Below are 26,628 nucleotides of genomic sequence, written 5' to 3'. Positions count from 1 at the left end.
AGATACACCGGATTATCCGTATGTTCCGGCTCCGGAGAGAGTGGCTCTTCCTGAAACGCTACAATGTTACAGGGGTCAGCGGAGCTGATTGGTCCTGGACCCTTGCTTGCCGGGGTCTTAGGTAGAGGCGAATCTAAAGATACCCGTATTTACTCATGAGATTCGGAACGCCCTGTGGAGTCAAATGCCATGTACTAAGTGGCTAATTCCTTTTTAGACTCTCAAAAAGTCGATTATAGCCGTGTTAAATCCAAAAAGCCAATTATATGCTGCTAAATCAGCCGTAAGAACGGTAGTTGACTCCACAGGGCGTTCCGAATCTCGTGAGTAAATACGGTAGATCACCCCTTTTTTCTACCTCTCGCTCTGATACGGCATAGATTTAGCCAGACTTTGTGGATTGATCATAGCAATCCCGCGTTTGAGTAGACTTGCATTGGATGCCCTTGCAATCCCGGCCATGTCAACCGATTGTGAGAGAACATTCAGTCTTGCGAAGCTTACAGTCAGCTCACAGCGACATTCTCTCGAGCATTGAGTCGATCCAATTACTGAAGAACTGGATAAGGGGAGGGTGTGTTACTCTTGGGGGGTATGCTTAAGCAACAAGGCAGTCAGATCCCACGGGCAGAATCGTGAGGCTGGGAATAGCTCCACGTGACCTATTATATATCAGATATCTATCAATCAATCAATCAGATCAGATGTAGAGGGCAAATTATCAGTTCAGTTCAGATTTACGTCCTAATCTGATTTGATTGATCTGACGGCAGCCCTGGCCGGCGCGTAAGAGCTCTAGCTCTAGCTCTGCAACTGCCTCCTCCTCGCTCTTGCCAGACGCCGTGCGGGCCAAGAGCTCGTCCCAGATCACCTTCCGGCGACAGAACTGCACCCTGATCCCGTTCCCCGGGCGCCAGCGGCTTCCCCACGTCTCTTCTAGCACCCGTACGGCCGGCTGACCTGCAATCCCTTCCTCCCATTCCTTCCAGACATCCCGCACTGTAAAGACCTTGGCCAAGGCTGCAACGACGGGCATACCTGGTACTGGAGGCTCTGGAGCCGGAGCCGGAGCCGTATTGAAGTTCAAGGTAGGGGCTGTCGACGCCGGCGCCGGCGCCAGCGACACTGCTGGCCCGGCTCCAAAGTGGCCGGTAAAGGTGACAGGGACCTTGCCTTGGAGGAGGGCATCGAGGCCGCCCTGAATCCCTTCTAGCCGAGCCTCTAGCCGGATGGCCAGCCGCTGGCTATTCTGTAAGACGGCCTCGCGTGTGCTCTCTAACACACCGCTAAGCTCTGGCAGCGCGCGTTGTACGAGCAGGCTTAACGGCTCCGTAGCCCCTACCGCGTCAGAGCGAACGGCGACGGCGAACTCATCCCATTCGGGCCCGTTAAAAGGGGCGTAGGCGAAGAAGGGTAGCGACGGATAGCGAGGCTGCAATACAGCCAGGTCCTGTAACAGTACTATGCGCAGGCGCCGCATAAGCTTAAGGAAGCCGTCGGCGGCTAGGTCGTCGTCGTCGAGGCCACCTTCTGCCCAGCATTGCCGGCGCGCGCGAGCCTCAAAGCGAGGCTCCCACTCCTCGATCCACGGCCAGAGCTGCTTTTGTAAGACATACGGGGGCTCGTGGGCCGCACGCGCGAGGAAGTAGTCCCCGGGTGATGCCGAGAAGCCGGCGACAATACGCATGAACTGGCGCGGTAGATGCGTAAGATAGGCCTGGCAGAGCACGCTCTGGTTCCAGCGGCCGGCCTGCGAGATCTGGGCGAGCGACGTGCCGTGGGTCTCCGCGTCCTGGGCGCCTACCCTGCGCGGGAGGTGCGTCTTCTTTGACGCCATAAGGCCAGCAGCACCGAAGATACGCCAGGTCTCTTGTTTAGCTTACCGTCTCGCAAAAGGGTAACGAGGCAGCCACAGGGGGTCGGGCCTTCTGAAGACGGATAGTCGAGTAGAGACAGGTCTGCAAGCTCCATCTTACGGCGGTTTTCGCCCCGTAAGAGGTAGTAGTGGCCGAATAGGAGGTCAACTCGCGTACGGAGGTTTTGCGGCATGTATGCGGCCCCGCTGAGAAGGAGATCCTGGACCCGGAGCCATTCGTCGGGTGAATAGCCGGCCTGGATCCCGTCAGTCCCGCGGTCTTTAAAGGAGGCGCGGTCGTGCTTCCCCCGCTGCCGGCCGCGTTGCTCAAGGAAGCCTCGTACGGCGGCGCCCTGGGGGTTTTCCGTGTTTGCGTTGCCGTGGGCTACCTGGAGCCGCCAGAGCTCGATAACGGCCGCGATATAGGCGTCGATAGTGCCCCTCGTAAGCAGAGATCCTTCGGCAAGGTCTGCTGCAGCCGGCGCAAGGGCCGTGGGTGGCACGTAGCCCTCGCGGTCGTCCGCAAGCAGCTCGGCGGCCTCGGCCAGGGGGACTTCTAGGGCTTCGGCTAGGCTTTCGGCCTCTGCCAGGGCCGCGGCCTCGAGCTGCTCCTGTTCGAGCTGCCGCCGTAACTGTACAGCCTTTCCTTTGCCCTTGCCCTTGCCCTTACCCCGTGCCCGTGGTTTCTTTTGCGGCGGGGCAACGCGTCGTAAGAGGATATCCTCTTTGAGCCACGCTGCTAGCTTGTCTGGGGTTACGAGCTCGCCGTCGGGCCAGCTATAAAGTGAGCCGTCTGCCGCAGCCCGAGGCGTACGGCACCAGGCCTATAAGTCCTCGTCTGTTAGCCGACCATGGGACTCTACGTAAAAAAAAGAGACAAGGGCAAAGGGGAAAAGAGAGGGCGGCGGCCGGGGGAACGCGCCCTCCACTCCCGCTACTTCGCAGCATAACTCCGTGCCGTGTTCGCCGGCTGTTCGTCCTTTTTCGCCTGAAGGCCCCCCTCCGGGCGGCACGGGCACGCTCGTCTGCGGCCGTGTACGAGTCGTCTGCGGCCATCTCGGTCGATCAAGGCCTTTCTACGTGGTGTTTGTTTCCTGTCTGGGGCCTGATAAGTTGCGGGGAACTTATCAAATGCACTTATCAGGCGCCGCGCACACGATTTCACGGGCCGCTTTTTGCGGGGGATAAGGTACTGCATGGTAGTCCTTAGAGAGAGTAACATGTATTAAGGTATCCCTATTGATAATGGAGTTTAGTGGTAGTATAAGATCAAGAAGCAGGTTTACTGCCTTGCTATATGCGCTATTTAGGAGTTAGTAAATAGTAATAAATGCCTAGCCGTTGATTTCTAACAAGAGGAGATCTTATATCCCCTAAGGTCGTCTCTATAAAGCCTTAACGCCGTCTCTTTTTCTAATATATGTGATCACTCACATTCGCCAATCCTAGTTATTCTAACTATTGACTTGATATATATCGTATCCTAGGTGTGAGTTAAATAATTTCTGCATTTGATGCTAAGCCAGGGCTGCTGGGTTAGGATGACGTCTGCCCCTTCCGCCCAGCCGAGCAGTAGAACAACGTGAGCGGGCTAGACTTTCCTCATATTACTCTAGGCTATGTGGATATGGTTTTTTTCGTGCATTTTGTGAATGGCTTTACCATCCGTTTGGCAGAAGCCATCACAGACGACTCTACTGTCACGACAGCCTCAAAACGCACCAACCATACCTCGTTACCAAATTTCCAAGAAGACAGCATTTGATGCGGGGTAGTCATTTCGACCCTTGCCAGCCACACATTGTGTGCTTTGTTGTTTCCAGCAGGGTACCAAAATTTTCCAACTGGTGGTGCCAGGGATTAAACCCGATCGCTAACTGTTTCTGGCAACTGCCACTAAGCGATATGCTAATGCACTGATGTGTTGTTGTGTGACAGGTCGCTTTGGAATAGCTGCTCTCCGTGAGGTGGATACACCAGGCTCTGTCCTAGCATGTTAAGGCGAGAACCGATGATGACCATCGTTATCTTAATCAATCGCAGTTACCTCAATTCTGTTTTCAAGAAGCGAATGAAAGACAACGCCTCTGTTCACGATGACAGCCGCCAGACATGCCCCTAATGCTGGGTCAATCCGCTTTAAACCTCTCGTTCTGTTTATATATGACTTTTACGTGATTCGGTTCTCTGCTCCTCTGATCTGGCGCGCCTCCCCACAAAAGTATCTGCGGCCTCTATTCACAAACAACTTCTCTAAAAGGCATCTGGACATTGGCGTTGGAAATGGCTACTTTCCAACAAAGGCCATAGAAGATCTTAAGCGAAAGCCTGAGGACCAGCATTTGACTCTAGTCGATCTAAGTGAGCATGCTCTCATTTCGGCCAGACAGCGTATTTTATCTCAATACCCGCAGACAGATATCTGCTGCGTCCTTGCTGATGCGGCGAAACCTCCTCCTGCTTCACTAGCGGATAAGCGCTTCGACTCTGCTTCGCTCTCCCTAGTTCTGCACCATATGCCAGGCCCAACTCTGACCAAAGCCGAGGCAATTCGCAATGCAAAAGGTCTCTTGTCGGATAACGGCGTTCTAATTGGATCTACAGTACTGGGCAAGCAATGGGAAAAGACAGAGGAGGGTTACAAAGTCAAGAACCAGAAGCCTGTGGGGCGCCTCGCGTCATTTGCGCTGGGATTTTACAATAAGCGCGGAATCATGGATAATTTGCAAGAAGATCCTAACGTGTTGGAGAAGGTATTGCAGGAGGAATTTGAAGAGGTTGAGACGCAAGTGGTAGCTATGATGTTCTTGTGGCGGGCTGCCAAGCCGCCAAAGCAAGCAGGAAAATAATGACCAGGATTTCATAATTCTGAATTACCATGGTTCCACTTCTTACTTCCTTTTACATGTTTAATTATAAAGCACAGATTTGGGTAATGTGCTCTACCGTCTTTTTTAATTAATATCTCTAATTGATGCTATTTAACTATGCGGATCCTGCTCCATAATTGCCGTCGTTTCAAAGTACCTGACCTAAATTGGATGATGACAATCTATCGGCTGAGGTCTCGGCCCACGTCCATGCCTTAGTGTCAGCACCATCATGGTTTACATTTCACTGGATTCGGATGTATCTGCATAGTTGGTGTCAGCGCTAAGTCTATAGCTCGAAGTGAGGTTGAGCATGTGTTAGATACGCACGAATACGATGGGGTAAGTGTATCCAAGTGTGGACCAGAATGTTGTGGTGTTATTGATCGTCGACTTGATTCTTTGATCAGTGTGTCCATGAGGGGTTTCACCCCTCTTTTGGATACAAGAATAATATTGCAAAAAGGGAAGTGGAGCCCATTCCCAGCCGCCAATCTAACAGCATGTGGCCCCTCAAGGCCCGGGCCGACACTGTGAGTATGTAGTAACCCCCGATAATAAGCGGCGATCAAGCCTTCATACGTGTAAGCTTGCCTTTTTGTCTCGGGATGTAGGGAGGTCATCATGTGCAGGATCCCCCTAATAGCGCCACAATTGCATGCCAACTACGTGGAAAGAAAAATTAATTGTTCAAGCCTTCAGCATATGCGTGCTGATTTTATCCCATGAGCTGGTGGATCAGTCGAGACCAATAAGCTGGTGACACGATGATTTTCGCCTACCACGGCTGTGCACAGTAGCTGCATGAATTTCTCCTCATTCATGATATCTTGGCAACGTTTTTTTTTTTTTAGATTATCATACCATAAAACGGCACCTAGAGAGTAAACTTGGCAGGTGTCACATCATTACCGACGTGCGTACAGCCATGTCCGGTCATTCCGACCAACAAGTTATACCAGGGAGTCCCTGAATGATCCGAATACAGTCCCTAGCGATGACAAATGTTAATCTGCTACAGAGCACCAGTTTTACTCCATGAAATAGAGTTTACTAATAGACAGGCAAGACTCATATTTGCTTATCAGTATATCTGCTAATAGGTGGCAAGTCTATAAAAACGCGAGCTGCGGTGGGCTGCATTAAGCTGCCAATGGAACATCACCTTTAAGATGATTAGCTTCTTGTACTTCTTCATCAGTCAGTCTCCAATGCATCATACCAAACTAACACTTGCCGTCTCTGAGAACTGTACTACTTGCAGATGCATTCAGCGTGCATTGATCGTGGCTTTCCGCATAAGCGCCTCTTACACAACGTAGCGGGATTGTGAACTCCAGTACTGAATCCTGGATATTGTCACTAAGAAGCCCTCGAGCATGAGTCTTGTGGTGTCATACACTTTGAAAGGTGAAGGCCACGTCAGTTGCAGATCGGCTGCTGCTTCGATTTATATGGCTATAATCCTTGTTATTCTACTAAACTACCCGCTTGCCCCCACATCCCCAAAAATAGAGGCCATCGTCGCGTAGCGCCAGGTGAAGGGTAAACTAGTAGCATCTCAACAGGGTGTTGGAAGACGAGTTGCCTACATGATACTGGCTTAAGATACCAATGCAGCGTTATCCTGGGCCATGAAATGACATGCCTATTGGTTCAATAGTGGAAATGATGGAAGGGATTCACTAAACGGAGGTTTAAATGAGTGGAGCATCCTGGGCAAATGAAGGGACCTAGCCTGCACAGCGTTGACAGAACATTGTTTTTCTGTCATTAACATTGAGGGATTTAAACTTGGATCTTCTTACCTTGTACTCTTCTGCTGCGGCTATCGTTGATCATGAGTAACAAATATCCTGAGTGCCAGCCTTCTAATGGCACACGGGTTCACCGTTTCCCTGAGCCCGTGGGCACGACCCCAAACGGATCTTTACCTACACCCGATAAACTCATGACCAATAGGCACTCAGCCCAAACTCCTCTACAAAATGGAAAGGTTGATAAATCTACAGGAACCGATGTTGCCATTTGCGGAATTGGGCTACGTCTTCCTGGAGGCATTCGAAATTGTGACGATTACTGGAACCTTCTCTACAATGGACTCGATGCTCGAAGCCCCGTTCCTAGTAATCGCTACAATGTTGATGGATTTGACGACAGTCTCGGAGGCAAGGATACAGTAAAGTTTAAACACGGTTATTTCCTAGATGAGGATCTCTCTGCTCTTGATACGTCTTTTTTCACACTATCAAAGGGTGAGCTTGAGAAGGTCGATCCCCAGCAAAGGCTGCTTCTCGAGGTAACTCGTGAGTGTCTTGAAGATGCAGGAGAGGTGAACTATCGTGGGAAGACAATAGGTTGCTATGTGGGTACCTTTGGAGACGACTGGCTGTTGATGAGTGCCAAAGAGCCTCTTCATGGAGGAGTCCATGCGGTCACTGGATACTGCGATCTCATGCTGGCTAACCGTATTTCATACGAATATGACTTTCTAGGACCCAGGTGAGTGATCTTGCGATACTAAACTATCTTGGTATTATGCTAATATCTGCCATTAGCTTGGTTATCAAAACAGGCTGTTCAGCATCAGCAGTTGCGCTTCACGAAGCATGTCGGGCAATCCAAAGAGGCGATGCCTCGAGTGCGGTCATAGCCGGCACCAGCGTGATCACCACTCCCGCCCTAACAACGACAATGTCGCAGGGTGTTCTGTCACCAGATGCGTCCTGCAAAACATTTGATGTTGCGGTAGATGGATATGCCAGAGCTGAAGCTATTACAGCCATTTATGTCAAGCCACTAGCCGACGCTCTTCGCGATGGTAACCCTGTGAGGGCCGTCATCAAGGCTACATCTACGAATGCCGATGGTAGGAGTGTTAGCCTTGTTACCCCAAATGGAATAGCGCAAGAAGTACTGATGAGAACGGCTTATTGCGATGCTGGGCTTGATCCCAGGGATACTGCATTTGTGGAGGTGAGTAGAAATCGACACTGCCCAGAGCCCGAATTAAGAGATATGTAGTGTCATGGGACAGGAACACCTACTGGTGACCCTATCGAGGCCACAGCAGTTGGAAAGGTCTTTGGAGGTGAAAAGGGCATCTACATCACCTCAGTCAAGCCAAACGTGGGACATTCGGAGGGCTCTGCGGGACTCTCATCAGTCATCAAGTGTGTTCTCGCCCTAGAACACAAAACAATCCCACCAAATATCAAGCTTAATAAGCCCAATCCGAACAGTATGTCCAGGATGTCCTCAACTAACTAATCCATCGAAGCTGTGCTAACAAGCAATTCAAGTTCCGTTCGCCAAATACAATTTGACGGTTCCACTCAAACCAACTCCGTTCCCAACGGATCGCAATCAGAGAATCAGCATCAACTCGTTCGGCATTGGTGGAAGCAACGCACACGTAAGTGCCACTCATAATAGTTCTGCGTCATTCCATGAATCTCTAAGCGATCACCTAGATCATCCTTGAGTCATATGGCTCGCAGCAAAATGGTGTAGTCCACCAGAATGGAACTGCAGGACACAATGGCCTTTCAAAGCCCACATCGCCTAAATTACTTCTATTATCTGCCAATACAGAGAGCTCTTTACAGAAGCAGATCAAATTACATGTAGAATGGGTACTCAAGCACCCCGACTCTGTCGCCGATCTGGTCTACACTCGCGCAAATCATCGAGAACACCTACCTCAGCGAGCATTTGTCATTCTTGACGGAGCCAACTCCATAGAAACCTCAAGCGCAACAAAGATACCACCGGATTCATTACCACTTGTCCTGGTTTTCAGCGGCCAGGGCGCACAGTGGCCTATGATGGCCAAAGAGCTCATACAGAATGACACAGCCTTCCGTGATGACTTACTCAGCCTCGACGCAGTGTTGCAACGGTTACAATTTCCTCCATCTTGGAGAATTATCGGTATGTCGACTGGCCTTTGCTTTGATGAGCGTTACTAAGTTGTTTCTAGATGAACTCTTAGAACCCGCCAATACTACGCAAATTCACAAAGCGGAGCTTTCACAACCCCTCTGCACTGCCGTACAAATAGCTTTGTTCAATAGATTTTCTAGTCTAAATCTTACGCCCGCTGCTATCGTGGGCCATTCGAGCGGTGAGATTGCTGGTGCTTATGCTGCTGGCTACATCTCCATGGAAGAGGCGATCACCATCGCCTATTACCGTGGCTACGTCACAATCAAACAGACTCTCAATGGCAGTATGGCAGCTATTGGAATTGGCGCGCAAGAGGTGTCGGACTTCTTGTGTGATGGGGTAGTGGTGGCTTGTGAAAACAGCCAAAGCAGCACTACCATTTCTGGACATGCCGACAAGGTAGCCCAGGTTGTCGATGCTATCAAGCAGAAGCAACCTGACATGTTTACTCGGCTGTTGAAAGTAAACATGGCATATCACTCAGGTATGTCCCAGACAACCTTGCCCTCTGTGCATTTGCTAATAAGTTGTTTCAGATCACATGCTTTCATTGAGTTCTGAGTATCAGACTTTGCTTGAATCCGAGCTGCCAAAACTCGCACCAAGTTGTTCGACACCGAAAATTGACCTCTTTTCTTCGGTGACCACCAAACTAGCGGGAGGCTTCGTCCGTGATCCATCCTACTGGGTAAAGAATCTTACGTCTCCGGTGAAATTCTCGCCAGCAGTCTTGAACTTGTTGGCAGTCAAAAACGATTGTATCTTCTTAGAGATTGGTCCACACTCTACGCTAGCTAGTCCTTTGAGACAAATCTGCTCGACAGTCTCTCGACCATATCGTTATGTGGCAGCCCAATCTCGCGAGAAAGATTCCTTTGTTACCTACTTGGGTGCAGTAGGGAAATTGTACCAAGAAGGAGTTTCTCTTGACCTAAGCCCATTGTTCCCCGATGGCAAGGCAACTTCAGGATTGCCGACATACCCATGGGATCACAAGGGATCTTACTGGGCTGAGAGCCGCATTTCAAAGGCTTGGAGATTTAGACACTATCCTCATCACTCCCTTCTGGGATCCCGCAATTTCGAAGGCATAGAAACCGAGCCTCAGTGGCGAAACATTCTTAATATGGAAAACGAGCCCTGGCTTTCTCACCACAAGCTACACGACGATATTGTTTTTCCTTTCGCTGGATACATTGCTATTGCTGGAGAAGCTGTAAGGCAACTCACCCACTCTCCACGAGGTGCTGGTTACCGTCTCAGACATGTTGTCGCTCACACAGCCCTTCTCTTCCCTCCCAATTCCATCGAGCTCATGACCAGAATGCACAGCCACAAACTCAATGACAACGAAGACTCTGAGTGGTACGAATTCAGTATCTCTTCTTACAATGGCTCGACCTGGATAAAACACTGCGCAGGGCAAGTGAGCATTCTGGAAACCACAAGAGACAGCGATTGGGAGGCCGAGGTACTTCCTCGGAAAGTTGATTGCTCTCGTATTTACGATTCTTTGGCCAGCATAGGTTTTGTGTATGGACCGGAGTTCCGCGGCTTATCGAGTGCTACGTCATCAACTTGTGAAGAGTTGGCATATGCTCGAATCGGCAACAGAGACCAGCAAAGTTGTGCTCCTTTCACTCTGCATCCAGCTACGATCGATGCAGGCCTTCAGCTCCTTTTGGTAGCGCAGGCTAAAGGTCTTGGACGCAATCTTGTTCAGCTTGTTGTACCCACAACTATCGAGGAGCTTGAAATCAGCTCATGCGGAAATATCATCGATGCCAAGGCATGGAAGCGGTATGGAGATGTGCCTTGTGTAGAGTTTGCTTCGAATGGAAAGGTTGCATTCTATGCGTCAGGTGTCCAGTTCCGTCCTTTAGGATACGACAGAACCTCAGAGGCACGCGATATCCATGCCGCAGCACGGCTCCAGTTGCTTCCACACTTCGACTTCCTCGACGCTTCAAGACTCTTCACGCCGCCAGCATCAAACAGAACCGAGTCTCGACTCCAAGAGGAGTTGGGTTTACTCTGCATCCTTGAGACAGCAGAGAAGGTCAGGTATCTTCAACCATGTCAGCCTCACTTTGCAAGGTACCGAGATTGGCTCAATCAACAGATTGGCTTCGCCGCAGCTGGTCACTACAAACTCGTAGAAGATTGCCAACAATTTGTTACTTGTCCAAGGTCCTACCGGCTAGAAAAGATTGAGGAACTAACCACTGCTCTGCTAGATATGCCACAGAAGGCCTTCACAATTGGATTGAGGCGTCTCTTTGATAACATCGAAAAGATTTTCATAGGTGAAGCAACAACCATTGAGACCCTTCTCAAAGACAACGTCCTGGCTGGTATTTATGACGCGATGACGTTTGACTACTCCAACTTCCTGCGCATCTTGACTCACGCCAGACCGACTATGCGTATACTGGAGGTCGGAGCTGGAACCGGTGGCACTACAGACACTATCTTTCGAAGCGTCATTGACGCGCAAGGAGCACCAACCTACTCAGTCTACACCTTTACCGATATCTCGGCAGGCTTCTTCCCAGCAGCCAAAGAACGCTTCGCCCATGTCTCAAACATAGAGTTTAAGGTCCTCGACGTCTCCCAAGATCCCCGCGAGCAAGGTTTCGAAGAGGGACAATATGACCTTGTCATTGCAGCGAATGTTTTACATGCCACTCCATCTTTGCAACGGACACTGAATAACATCTGGACTTTGCTCAAGTCAGACGGCATGCTTGTCATGACCGAACTCTGCAGCTTATCACGTTCCTCCAATTATATCTTCGGGAACTTCTCGGGCTGGTGGTTGGGGGAAAAGGACAACCGCCCAGATCAGCCCTATGTTCCTGTGTCACGATGGGACGCAGAGTTAAAGGCCACTGGCTTCAGCGGCGTTGATGATGTTGCGTATGATGACGACGAGCCATATCGGCACTTTGCCGTAGTTGTGGCTAAGAAAGAGCCGCCCTCAATCATCAGTCCAAGCTCAGTCACTCTTCTTACTGAGAATCCTGATGGGCAAGCCGCCTCTAACTTGACCTTTACGCTGGAACAAGAAGGTTGGACAGTTACAAAGTGCTGCATCGATGATTCTATCCCTCCGGACCAAGACATCATCTCCTGTCTTGATCTGGAGAACAGCTTTTTCGAAGATATCCCAGAAGATAAATTTACTGCGTTCCAACGATTTTCTGGGTCCATTGGATCGAATAAGGTTCTCTGGCTGACATCTCCAATTCAAATGGAATGCTCCAACCCGGGATCCTCCCAAGCACTAGGTGTAGCACGCACCCTCCGCTCAGAACTAGAGCTCAACTTCTACACGCTCGAAATTGACATCAATGAGAATCAATTGGGCAGCCTCGTCTCTAGCGTATTTAAGAAGATCGTGCAAGAGGAAGACGAGGATAAATTGGGGCCCGATAAGGAATACATCATCAACGACGGTGTCGTGTGTGTTGGTCGCTATCTGCCTTTCTCGCTAACTGATGAAGTATCAGCAAAATCTGCCTCTATCCCAAAGGAGTTCATGACGAAATTAGATATGGACAAGCCTGGCATGTTGGAAACAATGAACTGGAGAATCCTCCCACTCCCAGCAAGCCTTACAGAAGACCAGGTTGAAATCCAAGTCCACTCAACAGGCCTCAATTTCCGAGACGTTGTTTATGCTATGGGCCTGATATCTTCTCAATCTGAGGACCTTTCTCTTGGCATGGAATTGTCTGGAACAGTCAGGCGCCTTGGTACTGCTGTGAGAGACCTGAGCATTGGAGATCGCGTCATGTGCTTTACCCCTGAAGGCGGCTTCTCAACGCATGTCATCGTCAAAGATCATTATGTGCACAAGATTCCGGAATCCATGGACTTTGAGGAGGCAGCTACTATCCAAGGCTGCTTCGCCACTGTGGTTTACGCATTACTTGACGTAGGCAGAATACGTCAGGGAACGAGTGTTCTGATCCATTCTGCATGTGGTGGCGTTGGTTTGGCTGCAATCCAAGTTGTGCAGATGATGGGCGGAGAGATATACGCCACTGTCGGAAGCGATAAGAAGAAGGAATACCTTGTGGAGAACTTCAATATCCCACGAGAACGTATTTTCAACTCGCGAAACACGTCATTCCTCGACGGAGTGATGCGGCATACAGGAGGCAAGGGCGTCGACTTGGTTCTAAACTCACTTACCGGCGAGCTTCTGCACGCTTCCTGGAAGTGCGTGGCAAAATTTGGCTCACTACTTGAACTAGGAAAACGTGACCTTGCTGGTTTCGGGCAGCTGGATTTGAGCCGTTTCTTAGATAACCGCTCATACTGCGGTATCGACATGATGTACATGGTCAAAGAACAGCCTCTGATCGTACAAGAGTAAGTTCGCCCACTCTCAGCTCCTTTGTGCCTAACTTATCAGACAGCGTTTTGCGGAGAACTCTCGACTTCTGTAGGCAAGGAAAGCTCCGAGCACTGAAACCCATCACGGCATTTGACGCCAGCAACGTCAAACAAAGCTTCCGTTATCTTCAAGCCGGGAGCCATATTGGCAAGGTAATCTTGAACATGCCAGAGAATATTTCAACACTTGAAGCCAAATCACTGGCTCAGCCCATCGAGTTTGATCCTTCTGCATCCTACCTACTAGTTGGAGGCTTCGGTGGTCTCGGTAAAGCGTTGGCCGTCTGGCTAGCTGAGCGTGGCGCCAAGAGCCTTGTTTTCCTCACAAGAAGTGGCGTCGCAGACAATACCGTCTCAACAGAATTGGAATTTATGGGGTGCACGGTCACCGCCGTCAAAGGAAGCGTCAATGAGATAGGAGATGTGAAAGAAGCAATCGGTAAGGCACCGAGTCAGATCAGAGGCGTCTTTCATCTTGCTATGGTGCAAAGGGTAGGCCACTCACGCATCGCATCGGACATTTTGAATACAAGCTAAAATCTGACAGGATTCACCGCTGCTTGACATGAAGTGGGAAGACTGGAAGGACGCCAATGAACCAAAGGTCCAGGGCACCAAGAATCTCCATCAAGCATTCCTCGACCAGCCATTGGACTACTTCTGGCTTGCCAGCTCTACTGTTACAGTCGTTGACCAGCCTGGCCAAGGAAACTACAAAGCTGGATGCACCTTTGTCGAGTCGTTTTGCCAGTACAGACATTCGCTCGGACTTCCAGCTTCAGTGCTTTCTATCTGTCCTATTAGAGACATCGGGTTCGTAGCAGAAAACCCAGCGGCGCTGCGCAGTATTAGGCTACAGCAACTATACAGCCTCGGCGAGAAGGAGTTCCTAGAGAGTGTCGAAGCTTCGCTGCTCAACTCATCATCACAGAAGAAGCAGGCTGCCAGCAACCTCAAGGACCTCTCGTCAGGTGCGTGGTCAGCATGGAAAAACGATGGCCACATCATCATAGGTCTTCGGTCAGAGCTTCACCTCGACGATCTTAATAACCCAACCAACTGGCGCCGCGACCGTCGTATGGGTGCTTATCACAACCGGGCTGATGACGTATCCGACACACAAGCCGAAAGCAACGCTCTCAAAGTATTCTTAAAGAACGTGACAGAAGGTGACGGCGCAACTGTTTTGTCACAGCAGGAATCCATTACCTTTCTAGCCATGGAGATTGGAAAGAAAATCAACGATTTCCTACTCAAGCCAGATACTGCGATCGATACACGCCTCCGACTTTCCGAAATGGGCCTAGATTCCCTCACAGCAATTGAGTTACGCCGATGGTTCCGACAGGCGTTTGGCCTGCAAGTCAGCGTGCTAGAGATGATGGGCGCTGTGTCATTGGGACAGCTGGGAGAAACGGTGGCTTCGAGGATCCAGGAAAAACTCATCAGCCGATGATTAGTTAATCCTTGCAAAGTTTACTTCACCTGCTGAGGGAGTGACTGTTATTGCTACCATGGGTTTGGGATGTGGAGACTTAACAAAGCGTGTGTTTCCTACGTCAATCATATTATATTATGTTCTGGATTGTTTGTATGATTTATAAGAGTTTACCTCGCCAGAACGCAGAATTTAGAACCGCGGTTGAAAAGCAGTGAAGCCCGTTCTTTCTGGTTCACTGCCTGGCGCGGATTGGGTTCTGTCTGGAACACGCCACGAGCAGGGATCCATGACCAATTGAAGGTCGCGTGCGCGGCTCATGGCTGTGTTACCCATTGCAAGGAAACGTGTTCAACATTAGTAAGGACCCGAAAACTGATAAGATAGGGATGTGTCATATTCCACATGATTTTCGTCATGGTTCACAGGCTTCATTGGCTTCATTCAGACCAAATACCTCTAATCCCTATGGTAATGAATAAGTAAAAAAAAAAAAATCCCTAGATGGATGCGGCTTAAAGTGTTTCTAGGCAGGGGGGCATAAGCCTTAGCACCCATCCATCATAGCGTCGGCACACGAAATTGCACCTATTAAAAACCGATGCCCTCCAATTTCGTTCCCCCCTAACCCCGCTCGTCCCGATCGTCTGGATCACTGTGTCGCAGCATTTGCCTTGCGCAACCAAACCCTCGGGTCCCATCTTACCCGGGTTATTCAGCCTTATATCCGGCCTCAATCTGTTCTTTTTGTCTTTTATTTTCTCAACAAGAACTAGCACGCCGGTGCGCATACCTCACGGGCCCAGCCGCTTGGACCATCTTGTCCCACTACCTCCGGCGATCCCGCTCAACCCCTGCTGGGGTGCGACCTGTCCTGTTGTTTTGCACAAAATTTCTTCAGGAGCTTCGCTACCAGAGCAAACGACCGGCATCACGTCACCTAGATTAGACATGACTCCAAGGGATCCGATGCCGACTATAAGCACCAATGACTCGCCAAACGGACCACGAGACAGCCTCTCCGACTATGAGTTCAGCTTCGAGACGTATCTCGATTACAAATCGCGGATTGAAATCGATGTGAGCTTGCGACAAAATGATGGAGCCGTCGCTTCTTGGATGCTTACATTCTTGATAGTCAAATCCCTGGACCACATGCGCTACATTGTAAGAATCACCATTCCTCATTACTTTCTCAGTTGAGGTCTCTGGACTCACTCTACGGCAGAGATACCGCGTCCGTGGCAGAGAGCATCTACGAGTTTCACAAGGAAAATGGCCGCACATACCATGCCTATCGCGCTGGCTGTGAGTTTATCTCTGCTCCTGAACCTAGCTCGTAATGCATGGATCTAACCTCACAGCGTACCTCTACCCGAATGACTCACTTGAAGTAGAACGACTGGATACACAATATAATATCCTAAAGATTCTTCTGGACGGGAGAGCATGCCTCTCTCCCTTCACACACGTTAATCCCCCCCACAAAGTACTGGACATCGCCACAGGGTCTGGCTGCTGGGCCATTGACATGGGTGATGAGTTTCCCGAAGCTCGCATTATCGGCACAGACCTGTCTCCTATCCAAACCAACCTCGTGCCACCTAATGTCGAGTTCATCATTGATGACGCGTACGTATTCCCTTTCAATTGTGCGCCAAATAGGGATCCTGACTATTATAGGACCGATGAATGGCCCCAGGGCAGAGACTGGTGTAATTTTGATTTGATTCACACCAGAGCAACTCTAGGTTGCTGGTCAGATATGAAGACACAGATTATTGAGCCGGCGTTTGAACGGCTGAAGCCCGGTGGGTGGCTGGAATGCCAAGAACTTATGGGTCTCCTGGAGTCAGATGATGATTCTTTGACCGACAAGAACCCCTTCAAGGTGTGGTGTGATAACATAGTGGAAGCCAGCATCCTCGCGAACCGGCCCTTGAACTTTGCTGCAAGCATGAAGCAATGGTTCATCGAGGCAGGCTTCGTTGATGTCACAGAGAAGGTTTATAAGCTTCCCCTCAACGGATGGCCCAAGGACCGACGACTCAAGAGATTCGGAGAGCTGTGGCATGCCAATATGGTGAGTGGATTGCAGGCCTTTAGCTATGGTTTGCTACATCGTGTCAAGGGATGGACCAAGGAACAGATAGAGGTATGTCATCATCTGTCTAACCGCCATAACTTATGACTAATGGTACACAGGTTAATCTTGTCGATGTGAGGAAAGCATTAGCAGACCAGAGGATGCATAGCTACGAGAAGTTCTATGTTGTATATGGTCGCAAGCCGGAGACTGCCTGATATTCTCTTTCTGGTTAAAGAAGCTGGCGTTCTGATGTTTTGTCTCTTAAAAAAAAGCCAAATAAAGTTTTTCATCAAAAAGATAAGAAAGGATGAAAAGGATTCAAATCAGATAAGAATTAAACATAGAGGAAAAAACGAAATAACTTCTTTAAAAATATAGAAAACTTTTTTTTAATATCGTAATCGCGGACACTCAGTTGCGATCAGAGCCCCACCATAGCCACCCACAATGCCATGGACCATCCGGCTGCAACGACGGATGACGTCCCCTGCCGGACTCGAATGTCACAGAGGGTCAATTGGTCAATAATCAACGCTCGGGCCCCCTTCGAACGGACGGCAGTTGATGAGCTGCCCCTGCAAACTTGCAGCTGGCCACCTTAGCTCGGTTATAGTTAACACCTGTAATGCAGCAGGACATTTTCTTGTTTGAGGGCTAATCCGTAATACAGATCATCTGGTCAGGACTCAGCGATCTCCGCGGAGCGGGCCGGTGTGCCCAACAACGACTTGATGCTGACATGGTGTGCGGGGTAGGCGTGTCACCTCACAACTGAGGAACATACGCAGCCAATGATTGCCCATTCAGTCCCCTCATTTCGAATTGCTCGCCTGCATTTGTTAGTTTGTCACAAGTGTCATTGCACGCCCAATGGCCCTATGCATCAGCTACGTGGTCAGCTATCCGCCATTCAGTCCCTACGCACGGACTAACATGTGTCGAAGTCTGCCTTGCTTACCCCAGCGAAAGGGCTGTTGTGGCTGCAGCTGGTCAAGCAAGCCATTTTCAAGCCTTCGACAGGGTTTGCATCAAACCGAAAACGGCAATGGACCGAGGTTGTTTTCTCTTCCCCCCAAGAGATTCAGAAATTGTCCAAACCGGCCGGTAAGGCAAAGAGTTTTGTGCCAGCTAGCTCCATCGCGCTATAGTAGTCTCTGATATCCCTCAATAGTTTACCTTTCAGCTAATATTGATACCGAAAGTGGGATTCAATGCCGGCGCCGGGTCGAATAGCTGCCTTACAAAGCCGCCAGAGCAGCATCTGGTATTACTCGTTCAATTGGATATAACCCGCCATATTATTACTGATTGATTTTCTCTCATCTGGTTATTCTCTGTGACTAGATAGAATAAAGTAGTAGATGTTGTTCTGTTTATATTCCTACTCAATGTTGACCCCGCAACTTTATTGTGGTGGAGAATTTGACTCAAATCGCCTGCGAATAATACCTAGACCCGAATATCGGCGTGCCTGTTGATGTTGAAGTAAGGAGAATCCTCCCCATCCTCATTCTCGTAGGCATCCTCACCCCATCTCGGCATCTGAACTTAGCAGATCCACAATCTCCTGGTCGCTACGTCCAGAGCACTTGGGATCCATGACCTCACGGTAACCGCTGCAGTATCTCCGCAAGATACGTAGGATCTCCGGTCCATAAATCATGACTTTGTCAAGTTCGATGCCTGAAATCTTAGACATCTTGTTAAGAGAAGTTGTCCGCCGTATAGCCATCACCTGGAGCTCCTTCTTGGTGAACAGTGGTGATCTGAGCCCTTTCTGCTTTCGGATTTTCTCCTCTGCTACCTTTGCTTCCTGGACGAAACCGTCGACAATATCCCGGCGTATTTCGTTCAAGTCCTCCAACTCGGCACTGATGGGTATTGGAAGCCCAGGCGATCGCGAGGGCGGCTTCAGTGGTTGGTGGTCAGGCAGCGCTTCAAAGGCCTCTTCATCCTCGTCATCGTTTATCATAAACCTATCATTCGCATAGCCGTTCAAAGTCATGGAGCCATTCTCATCGTCGCTTTTCACGGTAAGAGTTTTCTTTTTCCATCGCCCAACAGGTAAAGACATGTATGGCGACGGCATGGCCGTCACATCCTGATCCTTCGGCTTCTTACTGGCTTGCTTCGACCGGGTCTTGGAAAGCTTGTTAGTCGCACTCTCTTCCTGCACTTGAATCGATAACATGAGCTTCCGTTGCCCTGAGAGAAACAGGCGGTATGTCGATCCGAGTTTCAAATACTGGATTGCCATGCCATGATGTCCGACTTGGTTGTTTTCATGAAATGCCTTCTCGGCTAACAGATTGTCGAGTACTCGAATAAGCTCATGCTTCTTGAGGCTCTTTGCCATTCCATACCAGTCGTCTGAGCTACGTGCCTCATAGGGGGGGTACTTCCTCCCCATGAGGATGTTGGCGCATTGCACCGCAGTAATCCGCCTCTGCGCCTGAACAACCCTGATGGCTGCAATGGCATCCTCAGAAAATTCTCGTTGCTCAAAGATTAAACCAGCTTTGCAATTGTCGCAAGTCTTGCGGCACTACTCTGCACTCAAGTCCTCGCCAAAATAGCGAAGAATTTCAACCCGACGGCAATCAGACTTGTTGTCACAAAACGCCGTGACACGGTTAAGCATAGTCATCTGGCGCTCCTTTTGCTCATTGTTACCCTCACCATCAGCGATCAACTTTTTCAGGATCCTTATATCCTGCTTGCCATAGAAAATAATGCAATCGGAGGGTTCTCCGTCTCTGCCTGCGCGACCCGTCTCCTGATAGTATCCATCCAAGGTTTTTGGAAGTCCGTGGTGTATGACAAACCTCACGTCTGGCTTGTCGATGCCCACGCCGAACGCAATTGTTGCAACGACAATCTTGACCTGGCCCTGCTGCCAGGCAGTTGTACCTCAACCTTCTCTGGGGGTCGAGGCCTGCGTGGTAGTGCCTGGCGGTGATTCCTTGGATCGAAAGACTCTCCGCAACTTTTTCTGCGTTCTTTCGTGTGACCGTGTAGACAATCCCACTCTGATTCGCATATTTGGACATGATCAGCGACGCGATCTCGTCCATACATTTGGCATTCGTTGTCTTTCCGTGAACCTCGTAGTGTAGATTTGGACGATTGAAGCTTCGTGAGAACGTTTGGCAGTTGTCCATTCCGAGATTGTGCCTAACGTCGATGATGACGTTCTGTGTCGCGGTGGCTGTGAGAGCCATGACCGGCACTCCAGGATATCTCTGGCGGACTTCGCCCAAAGTTTTGTAGTCTGGCTGGAAATCATGGCCCCATTGACTGACGCAGTGAGCCTCATCAATGATGATGCGTGCAAGTTTACCTTTGTGATGCAGGGTTCGCATCCCCTTGTTGAAGGTAGTGTTCTTGCTCACCATTTCGGGGGTTAACATACAGGAGCTCAATGTAGTCCTCTGGGCTTCTCTTCTCGAAAGCAGTCATAACCTGTCTCTTATATTCAGCAGAGTACTCGGCATTGAAAGCGACAGCCTGAATGCCTAGAGCTTTCATGTGGTCAACTTGATCTTGCATCAAACTGAGCAATGGGGACACCACAATGGTGATACCCTGAGTCTTGCCAGTTTTGATAACGGCAGGTAATTGGTAGCATAAAGACTTGCCGCCGCCCGTTGGCATAAGGACGAAGGCATCTTTACCTCCCAATGTTGCATTAATAGCCTCAAGCTGATTATGGCGGAATCCTGTAATTTTGAACCGGTCTTTGAGCATCCTTTGAACTTCAGGTGACCACGGATGTTTCATCAGCTCGCCAGGGATTGACTCTGGCGCTACTGACGTCAATAGCTTCTTTGACGAGGTTAGAGGCTTTGCAACGGCTCCAGCATAACCAGTTGTCTCCGAGACGACTTCTCTAAAGTCTTGCGAAATGGGAACGTGGGACTGACGGGTCTTATCATCCTGTGCAAAAGCAAGCATCTCCTCATCGTCTCTGGAGTCACTGAATTCATCGCCAGGGTGACGATGTGTCGCTTGAGGCGGACTTCGACTGACTGGTGCTAAGTTTCTTACAGCTTTAAGCACTGGCTGGAGCTGGAGTTCATCTAGATTAGAAAAGCCGTCGTCATCGATATCAAATTCTGCATCCACAGGCATGGGATCCGCCATTGATGATCTCGTCGCCGGTCTTGACTGATAAGGTGCATTTGAGGGTTTCGCGGTGTCTTTTGGGAAAAGAGGAGCCCCAACAGCGTTGTTTCCCTTGGAGATAACACTCCTCCTTTACGAGGCCTCAATCCTCGATGTTGCTGGGTACTGCCGGTTCTCAGAAGCTTTGGGCAGCTGAATCTCATGAGCCACTCGCGTACCCATCTCGCTTGCTAGTGTGGCAACATTGGACATCATAGACATGTTGGCACTCTTTTGAAACATTGGTTGAGTGTCCTTCACAATGACCGATGCAGGAGGGCGACCATGCGTTGGTTTCTGGACAGTCCCAAGGAAGTCAGCTACATCTAGCCCAGTGCCATCGATTGTTTTGAGTAGGACATGCTCCACCGCTTGGATTTCATCGATGAGGTCATCAAGCCGAACTTCGTCCTAATCCGTGTCAAGGCCTTGGGCGTAGGCTTGAGTAATGACTTGGGTAAGCTCTTCGCGTTTCCTACAAAGTGCCCTATACTCATCCGTCGGGGCAGTGAGTTGTTTGAAGGCCTTCTGTGGTCGTAACAATCGCTCTTTTTCTGACTTAACCTCACTTCGCTTCGCCTTTGGCGAGCGCTCATTAGTCGCTCTTATGAAATTCTTATCGTTTTGCTGAATGAGCTTGTCCATGAACTCACTCCATTTAGTCAAGGCCGATGGTTGAGAACTCAACTGATTCAGAAGAAACAATGTTTGACTTGATTCGGGATGGGTTTTACTGGGAAGTTCATCGAAAGAATCTTCAGGGGTAGCCTTGGTGGTCTGCGAGCTGTTTGACACGATGGCGCGCACCCTGGGGGCGGCTATTCCTGGAGTGATGAGGCGTTGGGAGAGCGAACTTTAACACGCGCCCACAAAGCTTCTCTTTATGCAGTGACTTGATAATCGAATGCTAATAGCTATAGAACTCATTCTAGGCTTTTATTCCCTGGCTGTCCCCTACAGACAGAAAAGTCTATTACGCCCGGTAGCCATGCCCAAAGGATTCTGAAGCTAAAAATACATACACCTCTCTAGTTCTTGCCTTAATCTCGCCAAGTACTTGTGGATCTCGCCTTGTTCTTTTCGTCTAGTTCATCGCTCTTCTCCTTGGTCCTTGTGAAGGTTAGTCGCAAGTCAACTTGAAGCCCAATTCCTCCAAGTGTTCAGTTTCTTATTTTTGGCGGCTGACGCAGTGCCCATCTTTAATTCTACGATGGTTTTACATTTAGTATTAATCAATTTAATGGGCTAGCGGGATCTGGGTCATTTCTCATCGAGGTGGCCAATGGCGATCGCGAATTTGATTGTCGTTCGTACAGCGTCCATCTCTGGCAACCACTCCTATCATCTGGCCAACCTTTGACCAATTGGCGAAGAGGCTTTTTCTAGTCAACAAAGTTCCCCCAGGGCTCTGGTATGGCCGTACTTGAAGCCGCTGCATTGGAAGAACATGAAGGCGTGGATTGCGTGCTGTGCAGTCTACGCCGACAGACTCGCAGGCGGGAAAGTTATCCATGGTGCTTCAAGTAACCAAGTCATGCTATCATACTACTCCAAATGCGACCACTCGGAGATCTTGCGGATCTGCCGCCACATGTACTTCTCTAACTTGTTGGCACACTTCACATAGAGCGAATTCTCACCATTGAATTGTCGACAGTTGTCAAAGATGAGCCTGGCGTCTTTAATAAAATCCTCAGGTGTCATGTATTGTTCCGCTTCCAGCCTGGCCTCCATAGTACTTAGGTCCATTGGTTCCTTGATGACTTCGTAATAGTCGGCGACATCGTCCTCGCTGACAGGCTGCCGGAATGGCCACGATGATTGATGGTCCTGGAGGTCATTTAAGAGATGTAACAGCTGCTTGTAATTCGGGCCGTGGTGGGATTGCCTAGCCAGCTCGTCCATACCAGGTGACCAACCTGACGCCCGGATTGCGTCGATGGATAGGGGATCAATCGGAGTAAGGCCGTTCTCCCACTGTTCCGGAGGTTGATGGATCACGTGGCTCTTACTAAAGGCTTGTATTTTGGCACGGACGCATTTCTTCTGCTTGAGGAGCATGCGGCCTACCTCTAGGTAGCGAACCCTTGGGAGCATAGAGCACTGCATAAGAGTTCCGCCCTCATAGTCTTTTATACACCCCTTCCAAATTGAGTCATCCAAAGTGATCTCCTTTGTAAACCCTTGTTTCTTGAAATAGGGGATGGCCGAGTTGTCGGCATAGGTCAGGAGATGCATCATATTTGATGATGCCTTAATGTAGTCCTTCAGATGCGACATGAGGTGAGCCCCGTAGCCCTTGGCCTGTTCGTCTGATAAGACGGCGCAGAAGACAATCTCGGCGAACTTGCGGTGCTTGAACGACCGGTATGTGATACCACCTACTACTGCTAACGGCTTCCTCACAATGGCAATGGATATGTGAGCTCTATCGTAGACGAGGCGCGCGATGTAGCTCTTAGGCATTTCCGGTAGCTGCTTCTGGAAGACGCATTTCAGCCCACTCAGGACGATAAGACTCTCCCGGTCACCATCATTGTTGACGACACGAAATTCTATCTCGCCGTTACGTTCTTCAATAACTGCGGGCTACATTGCAGGTTAGTCACATACACAGGTAGAGTACAATGTTGAGGACGGCAATACCTTCTCAGGAAGTGGAATGGGCCCCTTCCCAAGTCCCTCCTGTGCCGGAAGCGAGGGCACAAAGTCATTGCGATTGTTGCAGCTCATGGTAATCCGCGTAGAAGTTTCATCTGTCGCGTCAGGATTCGAGCCTTAACGAAAGCGAAAAAAGGAAAAGGAGTTTAAGGTCAACAAAAGAGTTATCAAGCCAGAAAGCTAACTGTAAAATTACGTCGATAGGAGTTGGACTGTTGATTTCGCTGATCAGTGGCTTTCTGGGACCCTAATGAATGAATGAAAGTTATTACGCCGGGCAGGGCCAAACTTCAGAAGGCCAGCACACTGACAACTCTGAACGAGATCTCCCTACGTGGGGCCCCGCCGCTGACAAAGATCTTGCCTCAGTAGCCATAGGGTAGCCGCTGTCCTCGGCTGACAGGATTCAACGGATCGGGGAAAAGTCGAAATGGGGTAAGTGCACGGGCCACAAAAACTGGTATTAGGCCTAATACCCGTGGTAATTGGTACAGTAGGACTATCCCTTTGAGCGGTATAGCCCTTCAGCGGGGTCACGACAGGGGTGTAGGACTAATCAAAATGAATAAAACAAACGGTACTTCTCCCAAATACTAATTTGTATGATGGTAAAAGTCCCAGCAATTTTAATTGTTACAAAGAGCTATCTTACAGACATAGCAAATATCTTACGAACTTCCGGTACCCCTCAAGTACTCCGCAAGTACTAATCTTATGACTAAGCAAAGTGGGGTGAGTGACCTCCTGAATGGCTGTACCGCTCAAAGGGATAAGTAACCTCCTGGGCCCGCATTTGCTCCAGCCCCTACTTCCCCCTTCTTCACGACTGTACATTTCTGCTCACCCACCACGCCTACCCTATAACCAACTTACATATCAAATCTCACTTTCCTTTTCAACTCTCCCCTGTAAAAATTCTTTCTTGGCACGCACTGTTAGTGCACTGTTAGGAGCGGGATTTTCTACGGGCTACTCGGCCACACAATACTGCGGGGACGCCATCGGCTCCCTAACAGCAGTTTTCAGAGAAGGAATTTTGGAGAGTTCACCTTCTCTGACAACACCTTTGTCGGATCTAATGGCGGCACCTCAGAACCAGAACGCCTTAGATATCGGAGGACGGTGCCCGTGGCATCGGTAGCGACATCCTCCCGATCAACGACGCCGATTGCGATGGGTTTTTCCCCTTTGAAGGCAAGCCGCACCGCCGGCCTCTGATTCCTTCCCAAGGTTTTTCCCTGCCGCCACGACAGTCGACTACGAGCTACAACTTGGTTACTGGAGATTGTGGACTGCGTCAGCAGATGTAGTGATGCGTGAGAGAATTCTGGTCGGTGGAAAAAAGCTCGACAGTAGATTGCCCCCGAACCCGCTGACGGGTGACGGGCTTGAGAAATACAGCACCTTTTGTGCCATTGGTATGCTGGATGGTGAAGGAAGCGGGGTTTCCCTGTACCTAGCTAGCTCAGCACGTCTTTTGCTCCAGTAGGAGATCTGGCTTCGTTACAGCCACCCAGACGAAAAATATACAAACAAACAAACAAACAAACAAACAAACAAACAAAACTCACTTTCCTTTTTTTTTTTTCTTTTTTTTTTTTTTTTTTTTTTTTTCCGTTCGTCCAATGCAGAATGGATCAACATGCTACTACTATCCGCCGAATGCTTGGCGATCGCACCATCGCTCAATTTGCCTCGTTGTCTCTGCCAGACCGCCGCGCTCTCTTCCGACGGAACCTCGTGCAACAGCAACCCGTTTTTATTGAGGAGGCAGATGATGATGTCTCCTTGAACCCCAGCATTGCTGATGGTGTCCTTCTGCGCCAGCAGCACTTTATGGGTAAAGATGAGACCGGCAAGCGACTAGTGAAGGAGGCTTGTGATGTGTACTATGGCGAAAACCACTTCAATGTGCGACTGCACTGGCTGTGCGAGTTTATGACCGACACCCTTAGCGACTATAAAACAAAGGTCCCCGTTGCCCCGCTGATCAAAGACAGCATTACTGTAATCGTTGACTCATACGACGCACTTGATGACTTCTACCTCCACGAGGACGGCTGCGATAGTGACAGTGGTACAGATGACCCAGACAGCGTACATTATCGGCATGGAACGGGCAAGGCCGCTAGATGGACACAGAAGCGCCTCCAAGATATCTTCCTCTTCACTAACGCACAACATATCACATTAGTGTTGCACGGCCGCGGTCTTCTGGATGGTAGCGACCTTGCAACGCATCAGGTGATAAAGGATATTTCCTATGTTGTGAAGCTCCTCATTCAGAAATTCGGCGATAGGTTTGCTATCAGGAAGATGATAAGCAGAGGTGGTGGCCATGGGGGTAGTTATCCATGGCGCAGCCTTCGTTCTTACTGGGATCCTCCCACAGAGACGGCCAGGCAGAAAGTAAGACGAGGGGAGGCAACCTTTGAGCAGGTTATGCAGGTAGAGGTGGAGGAGTGGACCCATGTATTCCCTAGCACTATAGGATCATGGATGGAACGTGAGATACTTGTATGATCTGCGTTGGGTTGATAGAATAGAAGGTAATGGACTCACTCGTATTAACTGATTATCAATGCTCGGCTAGTAGAAGCGCTGCTACGCAGTTTGCCTGCGCGCACTTACTTCCACCTAATGTTGCAGCCTTTCCTAGCTATAGCAAATACTCGTGGCAAGTCTTAAAAATTTGGCTAAAATTTTTAAGAAACCACTTTGTCCGTGCAAGTCGACAAAAAGCTCCAAAGCAAAGCGGCATCACCATATCCGGGAACCGGCATACACCTTTATCTGCACCTTAGTATGCTGGATCCACGGCTCGGCAAATCACTTGTGGCTGGTAGCACTTCCAACAGACGGCGAACTCGTCCATCCAGCCCTTCCCCAGTCTTTTACACTCCTGCAGTGCTTTAGCCTTTGCTCGAAACCACTCGTGGCGTCGTGCACATGCGGCAGCTGCGTGCTCGAATGGTTTGCCTCCACATGACAGTAAAGACAACAACCCATCATCGTCTCGAGATTTCTCTCATACTGGCTTAGCTCTCCATCACAGACCTTAACTTGGAGGAGCTCACTAGGGCCCGTAAAGACCATCTCGCCTGCCATGGACGTCTGACCGCGGTCGCTCTCGATATTGCCCTCAACAGCTATCACGGTAGGCCGCGGTAGATGGAGCTGGGGGTCGGATGGCCGGCGT

At 49.7% G+C, this 26,628-nt stretch overlaps 7 protein-coding genes across 8 annotated transcripts; 4 read left to right on the top strand and 3 right to left on the bottom strand.

Annotated features, from left to right (window-relative positions):
* Positions 1-721: 721 nt before the first annotated feature.
* Positions 722-2,911, bottom strand: FOXG_14852 (uncharacterized protein; the record flags this gene model as incomplete). Its single annotated transcript, XM_018394916.1, has 3 exons — positions 722-1,800; positions 1,884-2,679; positions 2,774-2,911. The coding sequence occupies 3 exons, from the start codon at positions 2,909-2,911 to the stop codon at positions 722-724; spliced, it is 2,013 nt and encodes a 670-aa protein (XP_018254838.1).
* Positions 2,912-3,863: 952 nt separating this feature from the next.
* Positions 3,864-5,119, top strand: FOXG_14851 (uncharacterized protein). Its single transcript, XM_018394915.1, has one exon. The coding sequence runs from the start codon at positions 3,952-3,954 to the stop codon at positions 4,702-4,704; it is 753 nt and encodes a 250-aa protein (XP_018254837.1). The 5' UTR covers positions 3,864-3,951; the 3' UTR covers positions 4,705-5,119.
* A 1,349-nt stretch (positions 5,120-6,468) lies between these two features.
* Positions 6,469-14,721, top strand: FOXG_14850 (uncharacterized protein). The gene is made up of 9 exons (XM_018394914.1): positions 6,469-7,227; positions 7,284-7,701; positions 7,750-7,966; positions 8,028-8,140; positions 8,199-8,658; positions 8,708-9,157; positions 9,210-13,053; positions 13,101-13,569; positions 13,625-14,721. The coding sequence occupies exons 1-9, from the start codon at positions 6,566-6,568 to the stop codon at positions 14,531-14,533; spliced, it is 7,542 nt and encodes a 2,513-aa protein (XP_018254836.1). The 5' UTR covers positions 6,469-6,565; the 3' UTR covers positions 14,534-14,721.
* Positions 14,722-15,132: 411 nt separating this feature from the next.
* On the top strand, positions 15,133-16,985 carry FOXG_14849 (uncharacterized protein). 2 transcript variants are annotated; one of them, XM_018394912.1, is made up of 6 exons: positions 15,133-15,595; positions 15,654-15,682; positions 15,744-15,823; positions 15,880-16,147; positions 16,199-16,670; positions 16,721-16,985. In XM_018394912.1, the coding sequence occupies exons 1-6, from the start codon at positions 15,467-15,469 to the stop codon at positions 16,817-16,819; spliced, it is 1,077 nt and encodes a 358-aa protein (XP_018254834.1). In that variant the 5' UTR covers positions 15,133-15,466; the 3' UTR covers positions 16,820-16,985. The 2 variants fall into 2 exon arrangements, with proteins under 2 accessions (XP_018254834.1, XP_018254835.1); XM_018394913.1 differs by having other exon boundaries at positions 15,744-16,147.
* A 1,144-nt stretch (positions 16,986-18,129) lies between these two features.
* FOXG_14848 (uncharacterized protein) lies at positions 18,130-20,990 on the bottom strand (the record flags this gene model as incomplete). Its single annotated transcript, XM_018394911.1, has 5 exons — positions 18,130-19,066; positions 19,154-19,380; positions 19,430-19,944; positions 19,997-20,683; positions 20,948-20,990. 5 exons carry the CDS (start codon positions 20,988-20,990, stop codon positions 18,130-18,132), a joined length of 2,409 nt encoding a protein of 802 aa, XP_018254833.1.
* Positions 20,991-21,969: 979 nt separating this feature from the next.
* FOXG_14847 (histone acetyltransferase) lies at positions 21,970-23,635 on the bottom strand. The gene is made up of 2 exons (XM_018394910.1): positions 23,415-23,635; positions 21,970-23,357 (listed from the first exon to the last, which is right to left on the bottom strand). Exons 1-2 carry the CDS (start codon positions 23,499-23,501, stop codon positions 22,314-22,316), a joined length of 1,131 nt encoding a protein of 376 aa, XP_018254832.1. The 5' UTR covers positions 23,502-23,635; the 3' UTR covers positions 21,970-22,313.
* Positions 23,636-25,051: 1,416 nt separating this feature from the next.
* Positions 25,052-26,004, top strand: FOXG_14846 (uncharacterized protein). The gene has a single exon (XM_018394909.1). It carries the CDS (start codon positions 25,062-25,064, stop codon positions 25,950-25,952), a length of 891 nt encoding a protein of 296 aa, XP_018254831.1. The 5' UTR covers positions 25,052-25,061; the 3' UTR covers positions 25,953-26,004.
* The last annotated feature ends 624 nt before the right edge of the window (positions 26,005-26,628 follow it).

The sequence above is a fragment of the Fusarium oxysporum genome, chromosome 3 (genome assembly GCF_000149955.1).
Source record: "Fusarium oxysporum f. sp. lycopersici 4287 chromosome 3, whole genome shotgun sequence".
Classification (NCBI taxonomy): Eukaryota; Fungi; Ascomycota; class Sordariomycetes; order Hypocreales; family Nectriaceae; genus Fusarium; species Fusarium oxysporum.
The sequence above is the reverse complement of the archived record's forward strand: the minus strand, read 5'-3'. Positions and strand labels throughout refer to the sequence as shown.